General features: G+C 38.3%; 1 protein-coding gene across 1 annotated transcript in view; it reads right to left on the bottom strand.

The window, feature by feature from the left end:
* Positions 1–7,450: 7,450 nt before the first annotated feature.
* The window catches only part of LOC147331286 (A-type voltage-gated potassium channel KCND3-like), a 110,793-nt gene continuing 99,731 nt past the window's right edge, over positions 7,451–18,512 (bottom strand). Inside the window, exons 6-9 of the mRNA XM_086293505.1 lie at positions 15,146–15,241; positions 14,023–14,124; positions 13,430–13,683; positions 7,451–11,719 (exon numbers count right to left, since the gene is read on the bottom strand). Coding sequence (XP_086149631.1) covers positions 11,482–11,719; positions 13,430–13,683; positions 14,023–14,124; positions 15,146–15,241 — 690 coding nt within the window. The 3' untranslated portion in view covers positions 7,451–11,481. The remainder of the gene's footprint in view (positions 11,720–13,429; positions 13,684–14,022; positions 14,125–15,145; positions 15,242–18,512) is intronic.

Here is an 18,512-nt window from a genome sequence, read left to right as displayed (position 1 = left end):
GATGCTTCCCAGATGGATGCAGAGAGAAAGGGGAGGAAGCAGCTCTATCTCAGATTCCAAAAGCAATGAAACTCGGAAAATAAATAAATCATCTGAGTCTGACTCAACATCTGAGAGAAGAGCTTTAACTGACTTGTATGTTTTATTCTCATATTCTTTATAAACATTCAGTGTCTGGAAATGATAACAGAGTCTTCTTCTGTGTTTTACAGCAGATTTATTACTCTGTGTCTGTTCAGTGTCATTTTGACAGCAGATTTAGACCTGCATTGATTTTTCAATTAATAATAACAATAAAGAGCAACCTATTCCAGATACAGGATGTGATCCTCACCGCCCTCACTCTAATCTGGAGGGAGTGTTGAGAAACAGTGTTGAATCCAGTTTCTGTGAGATTACTAAAAGCCTCTTTGTGATTTCACAAACATCTATGTCTCCTTCTGACTGACATAATGCAAAATATTGTCTAGACAGTCCTGATGACTAACTTTCAAAACACTCTATTGATCTAAAAGTGAACACACGATTGTCCTAACAACACTTTCTAATTCAGTTCAATTAAATTTTATTTTACTATGCCAAATCACAACAACAGTCTCCTCAAGGTGCTATATATTGTAAGGTAGACCCTACAATAACACATACAGAGAAAAACCCAACAACCCCCTATGAGCTTTGGTGACAGTGGGGAGGAAAAACTCCCTTTTAACAGGAAGAAACCTCCGGCAGAACTGGGGTCAGGGAGGGGCGGGGCCATCTGCTATGGGAGAGAGAAGGAAGACAGGATAAAAGACGCTGTGGAAGAGAGACAGAGATTAATAACAAGTAATGATTCAATGCAGAGAGGTCTATTGACACATAGTGAGTGAGAAAGGTGACTGAATAAGAAAAACTCAATGCATCATGAGAATCCCCCAGCATTCTACACCTATTGCGGCATAACTAAGGGAAGATTCAGGATCACCTGATCCAGCCTTAACTATGTGCTTTAGCAAAAAGGAAAGTTTTAAGCCAAATCTTAAAAGTAGAGATAGTGTCTGTCTCCCGAATTCAAATTGGAAGCTGGTTCCACAGAAGAGGGGCCTGAAAACTGAAGGCTCTGCCTCCCATTCTACTTTTAAATACTCCAAGAACAACAAGTAAGTCTGCAGAACAAGAGCGAAGTGCTCTAATGGGGTGATATGTTACTAAGGTCACTAAGATAAGATGGGGCCTGATTATTTAAGACCTTGTATTTAAGGAACAGGGTATTGAATTCAAGTCTGGGTTTAACAGGAGAAGCCAATATAGGAGAAATATGGTCTCTCTTTCTAGTCCCAGTCAGTACTCTTGCTCCAGCATTTTGGATTAACTGAAGGCTTTTCAGGATCCTGATAATGACGAATTACAGTAGACCAGCCTAGAAGTAATAAATGCATGAACTAGTTTTTCAGCATCACTCTGGGACAGGATTTTTCAAATTTTAGAGATAAATTTTGCCCAAATGGAAGAAAGCAGTCATCCATATTTGTTTAATATGTGCATTGAGGGACTTTCTAAGCTTGTAATTGTTTGGCTTTGCTGTGTATTTAACATGAGCTGATAAGAGTACCAGTTTCAGGCATGTGTACAAACTTTAAATGGTAAATGGCCTGTATTTGTATAGCACTTTACTAGTCCCTAAGGACCCCAAAGCGCTTTACACATTCAGTCATCCACCCATTGGTGATGGCAGCTACATTGTAGCCACAGCCACCCTGGGGCGCACTGACAGAGGCAAGGCTGCCGAACACTGGCGCTACCGGGCCCTCTGACCACCACCAGTAGGCAACGGGTGAAGTGTCTTGCCCAACGACCCAGACTGTCCAAGAAGGGCTCAAACCAGCAACCTTCCAACTCTTGAACCACGATCGCCCTTTACTCTGAAGCCTTTTAACAATCTTGTATGTCAACAAACAATTGCAGGGACAGCACTGTTGCATCACAGCCCCAGGAAAGGAAGACCAAGAGTCACCTCTGCTGCTGAGGATAAATTAATCTGAGTCACCAGCCTCAGAAATGACAGGTAAACAGCACTTCAGATTAGAGCTCAGATAAATGCCACACAGAGTTCCAGTAACAGGGACATGTCTACATCAACTGTTCAGAGGAGACTGTGCGAATCCTTTATGGTCAGACAGCTGCTAAGAAACCACTACTAAGGAAAAGCAACAAGCAAAAGAGATTTGTTTGGGCAAAGAAACACATGGAATGGACATTAGACCAGTGCAAATCTGTGCTTTGGTCTGATGAGTCCAAATTTGAGATCTTTGGTTCCACTTGGCGTGTCTTTGTGCGACACAGAAAAAGTGAAGGGATGGTCTCTGCATACATGGTTCCCACTGTGAAGCACGGAGGAGAAGGTGGTGTGGGCTTGCTTTGCTGGTGACACTGTTGGGGATTTATTTTTCAACAGGACAATGACCCCAAGCACACCTCCAGGCTGCGTAGGGGCTATTTGTCCAAGGAGGAGAGTGATGGAGCGCTACACCTGATGGCCTGGCCTCCACAGTCACCTGACCTAAACCCAATTGAGATGGTCTGGGATGAGATGGACTACAGAGTGAAGGCAAAAGGGCCAACAAGTGCTCAGCATCTCTGGGAACTCCTTCAAGACTGTTGGAAAACCATTTCAGGTGACGATCTCATGAAGCTCATCGAGAGAATGCCAAGAGTGTGCAAAGCAGCAATCAAAGCCAAGCGTGGCTAGTTTGAAGAATCTACAATATAAAACATGTTTTGAGTTATTTCACACTTTTTGGTTTTACTTCATAATTCCAAATGTATTTATTCACATTTTTCATGCTTTCAGTAAGAATCTACAACGTAAATAGTCATGAAAATAAAGAAAAACCATTAAATGAGAAGGTGTGCCTAAACGTTTGACTAGTAGTGTATATTAGAAATAAAAAAATAAATTAAATTATCTCAACCAATAAATTTCTATATGAATGATCTGAGGGGGCAGCAGGGTGGCATGGTGGTTAGCACTGTTGTCGCACAGCAAGAAGGCCCTGAGTTCATCATTCTGGGGTCTTTCTGTGTGGAGTTTGCATGTTCTCCCCGTGTTTGCGTGGCTTCCTCCCAGAGTAAGCGAATGGATGGATGATCTGAGAACACTCATCATTAAGAGTTTTTTTTTTTTTTGCAGTACCAGATTAAAAGGGACTTTTTCTCCTGCATGCCAGCTTTAGTCAAATGTTTCAGTCACATGGAAAAAAATGACTCCATCAAACTTTCTTTGTGCCTGCAAACTAATTTTTTTTAAAGGAAACTCATATGAGAATGAGTGTACTGTCCTCCTCAGGACTGATATGATGACACATGTGTCTATTTAACATTTAGCAGGCTGGTTCGTGAGCAAGCAGATTCGTAGCAAATGTGATCCAGACCTGCAACTGTTTCTTGTTCACGAGCCTACTTCCTCCCAGCTGTCAGCATGAGCATACACTAGATAAGGCAGCGTCTCCTCAGATCACTCAGCACGGCAACACAGGCTGCACAGCGGCAACTGCCTAACTGCACATCAGCACAGAAAGTTTTATGATCCTCACTGTGACTCACTTACTGTGATGACTTGTTTTGGTTTTTGCGTTCAGGCCAAAAAGGAATTTAATCACTGAGAAAAGAAAAAGCATAACAGTATGTGGATTTATTGTCATTAAAAAAAGCAGAACAATAAGCCAATTACAGAGCTGCTCTGCTGAAAATAAGACACCAAAAGCTAAACCATGAAACTAAAACATACTGCACATCCATTCATCCATCCAGTCCAATGCAATCATGTGCATCTCTTCATTTTAAGTGGCCAGAGACTTGTTTAGCAATGAAAGCAGTGAAAGATGACTTTTGATATCTATAGTTGCTTTGCCAGCAGCTTACCACCTCAAACAGAGCACTTATGTGGAAAGCTACACAAAGGCTACTGCACATGTTACTACAAGTTGCGCCTTTGGATTGCCTTTAACCAAATGTACAACATTTGAACAAGTTTGGCTAACAAGGTCTCTACATGTGCATGCCAGTGTGCAAAATCCTGTAGGACTCAGACGTTAATCACACTAATCATCTTTTCTTTCAAATAGCTTCTGATAGTTTTTAAGAACCCCTACGCTGGTTGAAATCCCACTATTATCAAAACATAAGATGTAAAATTACTTGCTGAAGTCAATCAGTGTAAACTGAGGGTTAACTGTGCCATCAGAACCAGTAATCTCTCTTCAAAGCTCAAATAAATTATACACCTGGTCTTTTAATGGTGGTATTGTGTGTGTGAGTGCGGTTCTCTCCGTGTGTTAAGTTACTTCATTTTACTGAACTGCACAAGATGCATGCTTTCATGTTTTGCATTATAAACAGCAGGCACAGGGATGATGTAATATCTGCCAGTTACTGTGAAAACCGGTAGAAATTTAAAGCTGTTGTTCTAAAACATGTAATAAAACCACATCGGCGCTCTGAGCTGACAGGTTATTTCTTTGGACCGCGGCACACAAAGGAGCTGATGAATGATGTGTTTGTGAGAAGATTCTGTAACTTGCACAACTTCGTAATAACAGTAACAACAGTGCTTGCATAATTTTGTTAGTATGTGGTAATTGTGATGTTTTTCTTATGGATGTAGAAGACATTTTTTTTTCACAGAATAACATTTTCTTTTTCTCTTTAAGTTGATTTTATCTGTAGAAAGATTTCATTTTTCATGTTCCCAATTACTACTTTAGTTTAATATCATAGTTTGCACAAAAATGGGAACTGTTAAAATGTGAATTATGTTTTATGAACACATCAGTGTCTTAATTAGCAAAAAAAGCATGGAAGATTTATCTAGTTTAATAAAAAGGACATCAAAATGATTACATTTTATACTACATATGATCTAAATGGGTCTAAATTAAGGGCTAATATGTACTGTGATAACCAACCATTTGGTAGTGCTGCATGGTCTACCAAATATTTTAGTGCACTGCCATCTAAAGGCTCGAATGGGTAATTACAGGGCTTGCGGTAATCATGGTTAAAATTAATTAATCGTGATCTGCAAACGATTTGGTCCAAATAGTTCCACAGCTCCGTTCTCAGTTCTCCAATCCAAGCATTAAAAGGTCACTTTTCCAAAACAGCTTGATGTCAGTGCAATTTGAAATGAAACATAAATTTTTATTTTTATGTCTTAATATTTTCAAACGTTTCTATAAACTGTGCCATAGACATCATCAGTCACTGGATTAAAATAAAATAATAACATGAGAATAAATTAAGTTCTCACAGGAGCAGGGTGGTGATCAGCATTTAACAGCAGTATAACACACTGCTTAGATATTCAAAATAATTCTGCTGACTATCTCTTTTTAGTCTTCCTCCTTCTTCCTCTCCCCCCTCTCCCTCTTTATTCTTTTGTCTTAGTCTCTGTGGAGTTACCAAAGAGTGAATGTACCAGTAAAACAGATTTTATAACCCAATTAAAGGCTAATATACATCACTTTATAACAATATTCTGATATGAATATGAGATACTGCTGGCCATTGAAATGCAACATCCCTCTGACTCACTGGAGCTGTACTGTACTGTTAAAGTAATACAATTAAAGTAATAAAATACATAAGATAAAATGTGTTTAAAATTAGCCCATGAAATTACATCTTCATCCTCTTTCAGCAGCAAAACAAGTCCTATTTAACAATTTATGTTTTAATTTATGTTTACATCATGACAGCGAGAAAACTAGACATTTAGACCTGATTTCCTTGTAACCTTTACCTTCTGCAATAGACAAGTTGAGAATATATATAAAATTAGAGACATCAGTCAGAAAATAATATCAAAATACACTATTATTGCTACCATAACTTAGTTATTTTTATGGATGGTATGTTGAAATTTAGGGGTACCAGAAAATAGGGTCTAAACTCACAACAGTTGTACCTAGTGCAAAATCTTCCAAAACTAGTAATGCATAAAACTGAAGTGGCATTTACTTTAATATCTTCAAAGCGGGTTTGTAAAGATGTGTTTGTTGGGTATGTTTGTGTTTACTTCAAGCAGTGTTAGTCATTGAGTTTGAGTCATGCAGTTCTTCCATGTGCTGATGTCAGTCACACAACCACTAATGGCAAATATTAAGCTTCAAATGGTTGTCAAGACCACACCTGTGGCTGAGAGTAAGCTGACATCAAAACACTCGTGCACACATGAAAGAGGTGTTTTAGAAAAATAACATGACTCAAACAGCATTTTAACGTAATATGATATGTAATTTATGCAGCGTTTAAATTCTGTTTTTCAAAGCATTCCTATCATGTCTGCTGCTTTAAGTGATGTGCTTACTTAACTGGGCTAGTTTTATCATTGAATAATACACCATCTGATTGCTACAAATTAAATTTTGTTTCATAATGAAGCACCTTCCCTGCTAAAATCACCACATGCTGAGTAACTGGCTGTTTTATAACAAATAAATCCTAAGAAGTGCATTAAAATAAACAAACTTGTCCTCAATTACTAAAAGATTTGTTAACATGAAAAGTTTTCTGTATCTGCTAAAACTCTGCAAGATTAAAAGAACATTAAAACGTTGTTGTATTAAAATAAATGTGGTCGCATGATCTTAGATACAGCCTACAACCTTACCCATTAAATATATTGCATTAGTTTTGGTGATAAAATATTTAATGTGTGTTTGGTAATATGTTTAGTAAACACAGTGGCATCGATTCTACAAAGGCTGATTCATACTTTCATCTCGTGAGGCATTTACTAATGTGCAGACAGATTCATGTTTGTGGTTATGTAAAATATTGAAGGGTGTAACATTTTGGCAATGCTAATCCTGCTTTTGAGAATATGAAACGTACATGAACAAACATTCAGTGGTTTTTAAAGCTCTATTTTATAGTCACAAGAAGAAATGTGGTGTTTATTCACAACAAAATAAATGTAACTGACACAATAAAAGATTCTGCAGAATATTGGGTTGAATAGACTTAATGGATAAAAGTATCCGGGCACATGACGCTCTGTTTTCAGTCCTATAGCTATGCAGTCTGCTTTCACAAACATTTATGACCGAACAGGCCATTCTCACTACATTTGAGTAATACCACACTAGATATTACATGATCAGCTGTGGTATTATTGCAAAGTGGAACCACAGCAAGTCAGCCATGAAGTAGCAGACCACATAAAGTTACAGACTTTACGTGGGGTCACTGTGCCAGTGCCGAAGTGAATAGTGTGCAAAAGTCTGTGTATGTATGATGCATACATGGGCTCTGCTTGAAGTCTGTGAAATACTATGTCAGTAATTCCACTTTTATAAAGCTCGACTTGAGTTGGAGATTTAAGTGTAAAATATAAGAGATGATGTGATTTATTCCTAAATTTAAACAAGACTGGGCTCATCTTGAAATTTCAATCTGTGTAAAATGAAACAATGAAACCAAAATGAAAATGCAGATTTCTATGCAAAGATACTGGTGACGGGAGCGAGAAGAAAGACAGCGTTTGACTGTTGTGGCAGAGTTTAATTTTCTGACACTTCATAGTTCTTATAACAAACAAACTGACAGAATACCGTACACACAGCAAACAGACAGAAAAAGCTCAGTTCAAAAAATAAAAAGAATAAGAAACAACACAAACAGCAATGCCAAGACTTTTAGAACAGACCTCAACGACGCCTTTGAAGTAAAGTCCATCAGATAATCACAACAAAAATCTTCATATATGAGTCACTCTGGTGTGAGAAAGGTGATTTCTCTTAATATACATTTTTAAAAAAGGTGAACGTGGTCTATGAAGCTGCAAAAAAGCCTTAATATGTAAATACTGTTTTAATGGTAACCAAAATCCAGCTTATGAACACCACGGCCGGGCAGATGCTCAATATTTCCAACAATAACGAGACAAAAAGTGTCTAAAGGGTTTGTTTTTGTAAAGCAGCATAAATAATACCACTACTTTGTTGTTCTTACAAAGGACAGAAAAGTGACCATTTTCACACAATACTTTCACCTCGTTGTTAAAACGTGACAAAATACAGAAATGCAACACAAAAAATACCAGTACAGCAAAAAAAGACCTCACTTGGTCCCTCAGGTTCCACGTTAACAAACAAAACCAAGAGAAAAATAAACACATTGTATAATTGATACAGATAACTATAGCACACTTGGCACAAACTATTCCAAACACGCATCTACCGACTTCAAATGTGCAACAGTGTGCAGCAAGTAGGTCTAGAAATGATAATCCAGTGAGGAGTAAGGCCAGAAATCAGTCCTACGGGGCTCAGCTCATTTTGATTTAATGTTAGAAAGTATCTCTGCTGCCATCCTGTGAGCATCTCTGAGACTGACCGAATTATTAGCTGCATATTCTTTAGAATGAGTTTGTTTTTGACCTTAAAAACAGCAGTTTGACAAAACTATGCCAACTCCAGGGTCACTCACATGTGCTGTTTATCCTGCTCAGAAGCTGGTATAATATTGGTTTAACTGGCTTTCAAGATAAACACATTTAATGTAAGAAAAAAAAAACATGTTTAAGGTGGAAATCACTGAAAACATTAAGTGGATTAAGTTATTTTATTTTTCTAAACATTTGAGAAGATATGAGTTGTGCTTAGTGTCTCATGAACAGCACAAAAATATTTCAAGTCATCAGTGAAATCACATCTTTTCAGAGACATTTAGAGAAGACACAGAGGGCTACAAATATGTCAAAAAGAAAGTAAAAAATAAAAAATCAACTAAAATTTTTAAGGTAAGACAGAATACCTGAAAAAAACAAATAATTTTTTAGCTCTGGGTATTTTATCTACACTTAAAATATTTTCAAATATTCAGCGGATTTCGTTTTAGTTTTAGTTTTATAATGCCGAACTGAACACGAATACGTTACGTCCTGTAATTGTCCAGGTCGAGTGGTGCTCAACCTTCATGGCATTCAATACCCAAACATTCATGATGAACATGCACAGTATTATTTTCCATTTCAGTGTCCTGCTCAACCTTCAACGTGAGTGGCAGCAGCACAGTGGGCATAAAGCGTCAGTGTGCTATCAAATTCATACAAGCACTTAACCACAATTTATTTTTTAATATGAATTTTGTAGGTTGTTTGTCAGGATAAGCCCGGCAATATTCTCTGTTTCTGTTCCATAAGATGGCAACAATGTAACAATGAATTTAACCTAGCTCAGTAATTCTCAAAGTCTGGGCTGCAGCCCACTTGTACCCACAGTAGGTACTACAGGTGTTCTGTGAGAGGTATTTTATAATAAATAAAGTTTAACCTTATTTTTTAGTTACAAAAAATTAAGATTTTTTTATGATGGCTATTTAAATGTAAACATCCTATCAATTCATGCCATGTATGTGACCTAATTTGATCTGTAAAGTTTCCCCAATGTTGCCAATGGCAGGAAAAAAGGTGAAATGCAGTGATTTAAAACCGGCAAATCAAGAGACGATCAAAGTGAATCTGTGCAAACACAACGATTTCCAATCTTAAGTTGTGAAAAAAAAATTGAAAATAATTTTTGATATTTGAAATTAAATTGTGGTGTTATTAAGATCGGAAATTGCTACAGTGACACCAGGAAAGAGTGCTTGGAGAGCATGACACCAAAGATATTGTGAGAGTGTGCAGTTGACTTGGAATCTTGCTTCCTTCAAAATGGCTTTTTCAAAGATGGGGACCAGGTCTGCAACCCCAGTTGCTGTCTTCAGTTTGCTGTCAGTTTGTGACAGAAGGGGCTCCAGTTGGCAAATTGTGAATCTGTTGCTGTCTGTTGCAAATCTGTTGCTATCTACATACACAGAAATTTACACTCAACAGAAATTTAAATGAACTACTTACATTCAGAGTCCAGTTACAACCTCATAGACTCAAAACAGAAATTTCTCCACAAATAGCGATGTGATGGTTGCTGCAAGACAGCGAAATGATATAGATGCAGCTTTGCTTTTATTTAGGAATACAAGCAGTTGGCAACAATTTGTGTTAAAATCAACTGCAAAGAGATGAGGCACAGATGAGTCCTGCACAGACTGACTCAGATTGATTGCTACTTGTTGGCAATCTGTCTACATTTATAAATTAGACGGCAATTATTTGCAAGCTTTAACCAGTCTGTCTGAGAGTGACTGGAGTCAGTTTGAGTCAGACTGTTTGGACACAGGCTGCCACGGAGCAGGTAACCTACAAAATCACCTTAGGATCAAAATTGGGCACCCAATTAGTTTTTGAAACTACCTGCAATCGGTTGCTGAATGCAACAGTTTTACTGTAGTGTGACTGAGCCATAAACGATACTTCATTCTGGGACACTGTCGATACAATCATGTTATTCAGTATCCTGGCCTTACTAACACTTGCTGTTGTACTGAAACCAAATGTTGTAGTATTTCCCCTCCCAAAATATGCAATGTTATATACCTTTTATTATTATCACTGTTTCACTGCATGGCTTGTTTCTTCTTTACATTAACATGTCAGAACCCTCATGTACATTGTCCTTCTGCTGTACAAACTACTGCAACACATATATTAATCTGCAGGAGAAAATTATTTAAAACAAGTTATTTTCCTGTGTTTTTGTAACACAAACAGTTAAGACTAGGATGAATGAATTTCAGCTAATCAAGTGGTTGGTTTTGGTCTTTTCATGGGATGTACTGTAACCTCATCCTTCAACATTAAATTACACATTTGCTTTATAGTAATTCTCCGGTCAGCTCAAGGCTGAGAACCACTGCTCTGTTTCAATGCAGTACGACGACCGTCAGCCTTCAGTCCACATTCAGTGGGATTTTTCAAATACAACTAAAATCACAGTTTGGTTTGAGGAATCAACATAATGTATCGATACAATTATCCAACGAAAACAAAGAAACGCTGTTTCCAGTCTGCAACAAATGAAATACACATTTCAGGGATGATATTAGCAGCATCAGGCATGGCGACTTTAAACTAAAACAGTTTATGTTTCTCAAAATACTATAGACAATCACATAACACAAACATGACCAATCAGATTCAACAGCTTTGTTCTTCAGTATTTAATCCAACAAATCTTCTTTTTCACTGTGAATTCACGTCAAATTTACTGTGAATTTGTGATGGTCAACAGGGTTTGTTGATGTTTCTGCCAGTTGCACAATATCATCAGTTATTTTCCACCATCTCCACTGCTGTAGGAAACGTTTAGAAATGCAGCAGCTCTCATCGTATCTACAGTACATACACGACATGACACGAGCGTGATTCTCAGGTCACATATCTACAGTCCTCTACCTCAATAATGTCTCCATAACTGGTGAGTCCTCTGGAGTACACCTCTCTTCTCACTGACCCTGTATTAGGGAACACGGTACGTCCATGAATGTAGTGTTACCTGCTTCCTCCTCCTCTGCTTTTCTTCCCCCTGGTAGGGTGAGTTACATCTTTCAGCCACACAGTCACAGAGCCGAGACTTTGACGATGTTGGCGCCAGCTGAGCTTGTTGTGGTCTGAATGCTCAAGGGTGGTGGGTGACTTGGAGGTTGGGGCGGCCTCCGCTGTGGGGGCCCGTGGAACCCGTCTCCATCAGGGGTTAAAGCAGGGGGTGTTGGGAGGCTGATGATGGCTGTGGTGATCTGGCCACTTTTGCAGTTGATCCTGCTGCTCTCGTCAGTTTTAAGGTTGAGGTTGGAGCGGCTGTTAAGTATAATTAAATGTGGTTAATGTCTAGTACAAACATTGCATATGTAATTACATATCATTTTTAAGCAAAACATGTTCTGTAATTTCTATAATGTTTTTGTAAATTTGGGCAGGAAATGAAGATTCTGGAGAAATTTATATACCAAAGTTTTATCAGTTAACTGCACTCACAGTCAGCTTTATTATTTATGCCTAAAAAAATCTTTAAAACAACACTTTATGACTTTATGGACAGAAGTACTGGGCCACCTACACATTACACCTACAGGAGCTTTTATGACATCCCATTATAAATTCATAGGCATTAAAATGGAAATGGTCTCCCCTCTGCAGCAATAATGGCTTCTACTCTTCTGTGATGACTTTCTACAAGATTTTGAAGTGTGTCTGGGAATTCTTGCCAATTCAACCGGGAGAACATTTGTGAGGTCAGACACTGATGAGGGGTATGACTCACAATCTCCACTCTTGTTCATCCCAAAAGTGTTTAATGGGCTCTGTGTGGGTCACTCAAGGTCTTCAGCACTATCAGCTGATCATAATGTTATGGCCCATGCTTTGCGCACTGGGATACAGTCATGCTGGAAGAGAAAAGGGTCTTCCCCAAACTGATTTTTTCAACACTGAAGCATAGATCAGTCCAAACCAGACCAGACCAATCCTAAAAATAAACAACCCTATAAGGTAAAATTCGGTGGAGGAGGGGTCCGGCATTTGCCAAACCAAGACTAATCCGTCATTCTGCCTGGAACTCCACAGAACATATTTCCACTGCTCCAGAATCCAGGGGCAGTGGACTTTACACCATTCCAGCAGACGCTTGGCATTGTGCTCGCATGCTGCTCTCCAGACGTGAAAACTCATTCCACGAAGCTCTCGTCAGACAGTTTCTATGCTATCCCAGAGGAGGTTTGGAACTCTGCAGTTATTCAGTCAGCAGAGCATTGGTAAGTTTTAAGCCCTGTGTGCCTCAGCACTTTGTAACTTTACTTGATCTGACACTTAGTAGCTGAATTGCCGTGGGTCCTAAATGCTTCCACTTTGCAATTTGCATACCACTTACAGTTTATCGTTGAATATTAGAAAGGAAGATATTTCAGACAGACTTGTTGCAACAATGGTATCCTAGTACTGTACCGTGCTCAAATTAATTGAGCTCTTTAGAACGACACATTCTTTCACAAAGGTTTGTGAAGGCAGAAGTCTAAATGCTCGATTTTATACATCTGTAGCAATGGGACTGAAAACACCTGGAACCAGAGACCAAGAAGTGTGACCAAATACCTTTGTCCATATAGTGTATCTAGTGATGCATTTGAGAAGTAAAATATGAAACATGTGAGTCCTTAAAATACCTTTTATTTTGAGAGGAATTTGTGTAATAAAGCTGTACAAAACTAAAATGACATTTTTAAAAGTTAATGTACTCTGCTAGTTAAAAAGTATAACTAATTTCTCAAAGATATATTTTATTTAATTAGATTATTTAAATGCAGCTGGATTAATGTTGACAATTGCCTATTCAGATCCATCTATTAAATGTCTAGAGTCGAGTGAGGGACTTCAAAGTGTACCCCCAGAGATGTGTTTTGGAGTGAAAGATTAATGCTTGCACACATAAAACAGTTTCAATGGCCAAACACCAGGAGTTTGAAATTTTTGCCAAACCTCTGATGCTTGCCCCTGCATCTGTTTTTGTTTCACCTGGCGGTGTGGGACAGTGGGTCACCACACTGTATGTGGATGGCACTGAGCTCCTGCAGCGGGCCCTGGTGTGTTGAATGGGTGGTGGGCAGGCTGGTGTTAGGCAGAGGAACATTTCTCTTTCTCTTTCGACTACAACAGGTACGTGTGGAGCTGTCATGGCTGGATACAGAGGGACTGCGTGAGGGATAGGTCTGCAGAGCCGTTTCCAAACAGTTCTGCTCGTATATCTGCTCGTCCACAAACTCGTGAGCCTGGAGAGAAAAAGATGAATGAAAAAAAAACATGGGGATAGCAAAACAGGAGAGAGGAAAAACAGCAGTCTGTAAATAGGCTACACAACAGCGTTATAGGACTTGTTGCCCAGTTGTACTTCACTTATAATTTTACAAAAGGAACCACACCAAAACAAATACAATTTAAAGAAATTATAAAAAATAACCTTCATCTTATCATACAAAAATCATGCACCTGGCTGATTTCCTTTATTGGCTGCCTGGATAACACTGTCAGTGTTTAATACAGATCTTAGCCAACATCTTTTGCAACAGTAGCTTTAAAGACTTTACAGTGGATGCAGATTTGAGACAAACCTTTACATGACGATCTAAATCCTGTCCTGTCCTCAAACTGTAGTACGAACCAGTGTCTTCTGTGTCTTGTTGCACAGGTCTGCACAGGTTACCATAGCTAAACTTTAACACAAGTATACCACAGACCAGGTTTAAGTGAACTTAGGGGTAGTTATGTTTAACAGATACTGTGAATATTCCTTTAATATCATAATTTAAGTTCAAGAGTAGTTTCATCCTCATACAGAGACTAAAGGAATACATAAATGTCCAACATTATGATGTACAACTGTTAGCTTGAAGCCAGAAAGTTCTAATTCAAGCTCGACTGACTATCACAAGTATAAACTGACGTATTCTGTCTAATAGGGAACCTTAAATTTAATGTGATTCAGTACTGAAAGGAAACTCATTTAAATGTTGAATCTTTACTTCATTGTCATGCCTGAAAATCTGAACAACTGTGTACAAAAACTCAGTTTGAATAAATATAAAACCATATAGAAATGTGAAAAATAGTGACAACATCGCAAATCACAAGCGACAACACAGAGAAAATAATAAAAGAGAATATTCCTCTGTCCAAATACACACTGGTGTGCCGTCAGTGACGCCTCATCTGTGTGAACTGCATGACAAAACTGTGGTGGGCAGTTCAGAAACCAGGTTCACTGCAGTGTAGCAGATTTGGCATCGTAATATGCCAAATGTAGTTTATGGTGCAGCTGAGTTGTAAAACCCCGCAAGTTCCAGTTTTTACAGACCCACTCTAAACCCCACACCCACAAAGTCCCATAACAACTGTCAACCTGGCGTGCAAACATTATGACATTTTTTTTAAAAATTATTTATTTTACCAAGAATGTGTTTTTTGCTTCCAGCTGAACTCAAACCACAGATTTGAGAGCAAAGAACACCTTACTGTGACAATGACAGACATTTTTGGCAATGTCCTAAACACCTTTTTTCATCTGTTTTGGGGGAAGTTGGCAGCTACATGCAAAGTCAGTGTGAAGAGCAAGCTTCTGATAAGGTAACATTTGGAAAATCTAAAAAAGTTTCATCGCTAGCTTCATTAATGTTAGCCAAGTTTTCAGCCATAGCTACACAGTGGACATGTATATTTATAACAGAGTGCACTTACTGTTGTTTTCTCCAGACAGTGCAGTAGGTGGTGGTGTTGGCTCTCTAACAGAGAGATGGACTTCTGGGTCAGCTTCTGCTCATCCTCTTCTGTACCCTGATTGTACACACACGCACACACACACACACACACACACACACACGCACGCACGCACGCACACGCACGCACGCACGCACGCACGCACACACACACACAGTAGGTATTAGTAGGTATTATGAAATTATTCAGGAAGTTGCCCTTGGACATAAATCTCTAGACATAAAGACCCAGATGCTGAGATTGCTCTTTGATATTTACTCAATACTTAATACTTTGAAAATGAACTTTTAGTAATGAAGTAGTAATAAAAAGCCGGAGGTTCTGCTTCATGGCATTCAGTTTCATCTGAACTCTTTTTGTTCATGTTTGATGAGTTTCTCCTCATTTCAGTTATGAACAGGTAGACAACAGCTCCTGCCAATTGCTTTCAAATAATTTACTTGTTACATAGTGAACCACATTCCTGTTTGGAGTGAATTGATCCCTTATCTTTAGGTCTGCTTAGCAAGTGGTTTGTCCACTTTCTCCAATTTGTAATTTATTTCCTATTTTGTAGTTTTTTGTTTTTTAAAAAAAAATCCACAAACAGCCTACTGTTTTTCTTTGATTTGTTTCCTTGTCTAAGCAAGCAGCAAAATAACTTCCAATTTCAGTTTATTGAGCAAACAACATGCAAATTATAAAACCGTGCTACTGCGAATCCTCTAACTTGTCTAAGTAGGTACTGCTGAGTGTTATTTGATGCTGGAGTTATTGATGTCAGAAGCTTCAGAAAGAAGAGAAATCGCAGAGTTTGAGGAAGGGAAAAAAACCCACAGAAGCAGAAACTTATGGAACCCTTTGTTGGTATTTTTCCTGACAGGCTTAGTTTGAAATTCAGCCTTTAATATTCCTTTGTCTCAAAGTAACTGCAATTACCAAATAACATGAAAACTGAAAATGGTTAATTCTCTCCCCACACTGTTCATTGTTACTCAGAGGATTGGGGTAGGAGGCAAACCAGCCCATGGACTCTCATTTGGATTCCAGGAACATGAACAACACCGTCACGTGGGCACGTTTTCCGATCGCTGGATTTGTGCATTTATCCTCTGGCAGAGGACCTATACACACATAATATAGATACAGAGCGAGATTCAATGGTCTTTCATGTAAATAAAGAAGCTGACTTTGTGCAGTCAGTAAAAGGAAGCTGATCACGATAACCGTGCTGCTAATGAATGATTGGACAATAACTAAATGTGTTTTTTCCCAATGTATTTGTAATAAAAAACTCCCCCTGAAGCAGTGGTTCCCATATTTTGTTATATTTTATTTTCAAACTCCATTGCATTTAGTATATTTAGTAAACAACTAAACAAATACAAGTAAACTGCAGTAAATTACAGGTAGCAATGAAATAAACTACTAACTGTTTTACGTCCACATCTACACGGGTATTTTTGAAAACGCAGCTGTTTCTACGCGTTTGGGCCTTTCGTCCACACATAAATGGTGTTTCGAATCACCGAAAACTGCGATTTTTTTAAAAACTCAGGCTACGCCCACGTGTACACGGGTATTTTTGAAAACGCAGATTTTTCTATGTGTTTGCACCTTTCGTCCACACTTTGGGAACCTCTGCCCTTAAGTATTCAGTGTTATTCATGTGATGTCCAAAACTACAACAGTAATAATGAGATGTGTATAATTATGTGAACATATCTTTTTGAGGGACTGAGTAAATGAAATAATCCAAAAATTAATTGTCTTGATTAAAGATGTATTCAGGGATGCAGGACTCTTTTTATAGGTTATTTTATTTAATATTAAATGATGTATCAATTAATTTTGTTACTTTGTAGCAACTCAATTTATTTATTTCAGATTCAAGAAGGTCTTCTACCATCTGGGCATTTTTCAATATCCTCAAAATGGATGTATGACCCAAATGTCAAGTTCCTGGAGATGTCATTAGAGGGCTGTGATTTGTCAGTCTGGCTATCCAACTAATGTTGTAACTGCACTATTCAATCACATATTACCATAAATAGGTGTTCAAATCAGTTAGAGAATGACATTAATGCACTTTATCCAATGTTAAGTTACTTCTGTATTCTGGAGCTGGCCTGGCCATTGCCTCAATGGAAGTGTGAAGGGTAATATCAGTTAGTTTGGCATTTAGCTGTGAGTCAGGTCCAGGATGCTGTGAGTTCAGGATATATAGAGTGCTATGTGCTGTGGCCTCAGTCACACAGGCCTAGACCAGCTGGTCACCAACTGGCAATCACCGGTCATGAGGATTAAATGTGTATTCCTTGAATATGCCTCACCTTTGTCACAAGGTGAAATAAGTCACAAAGAGGTTTACACTGAACACCTGCAAACACTTGCCAACTGCTCTCTCCAAGCGGTAGTGAAAACAGAGAGTTGTACCTCAAAGTAAAAGGCATAACTTGACTTTGAAGGCAAATTTTCTCCATTTTTGGTAATAGTTAGGTTATAATTGCAGCAAGATTTTCTATACAGAACACAACAGCAGTTGTCTCAAGGCACTTTAACCCCAACAATCAGACGACCACCTATGAGCAAGCACTTGGTGACAGCGGGAAGGAAAAACTCCCACTCCCAAAACTACCATAACTGTGGCAGCCATGGCAAACTGCTAACGACCAAAGCCATCTGAAAGAGGTAATCGGTGCAGCATCGTCTTTGCAACCAATTTCACCAAGTGACTCATAATGACCTCCATGCACCCAGTTTTCCTGGTGAGTTGTGGATACCGGATCTCTAGGCCTTTGTGATTGAGGTCTAAGCTAGCTGTTGAGTTACTACAGCAGTGCCTCCCTTTAAAGTTGGGTCTGCTTGTTGTCACTGTTTGTGCAATTATGCATATGTTGAATATAAATAATACAATTGTGAAGCTTCCCACCTTTTTTCATTTCATTTGCTGAGTAACCAGTGAAATAATAAATATAGTTTTATTTAAGCTGATGTCCGAGTTGTTGCATACTTCTATAGCACATTGATCAAGATAGTACCTAAACTCAGATCTTATTCAAGATTCAAGATTCAAAGTGTTTATTGTCATGTATACAGAAGAAATAGAATTTCTCTGTGCAATGAAATTCTTCCTTTGGTGTCCATACACAAATGCCAAGTTAGGTAAGGGTTAAAGGAACAAGATAATAAAGATAAAAATAAGGATAAAAAGTGTGCTGATGTACAAATTGCAGTTGGGGTAGGTCAGCTGTTCAGGAGTTTTATAGCATATATTCTGGATGTATGCTGCTATTTGAAAAAAAAAGCCATTGTTTCTTAATAACAATTAAAATAAATATCTTGTTAT

This window comes from Aulonocara sp. 'chitande type north' Nkhata Bay, linkage group LG5 (genome assembly GCF_057382095.1).
Source record: "Aulonocara sp. 'chitande type north' Nkhata Bay isolate Kocher_YH1m ecotype deep benthic linkage group LG5, A_spYH_male_GT1.1, whole genome shotgun sequence".
Lineage (NCBI taxonomy): Eukaryota > Metazoa > Chordata > Actinopteri > Cichliformes > Cichlidae > Aulonocara > Aulonocara sp. 'chitande type north' Nkhata Bay.
This window is presented reverse-complemented; position numbering and strand designations above follow the sequence as displayed.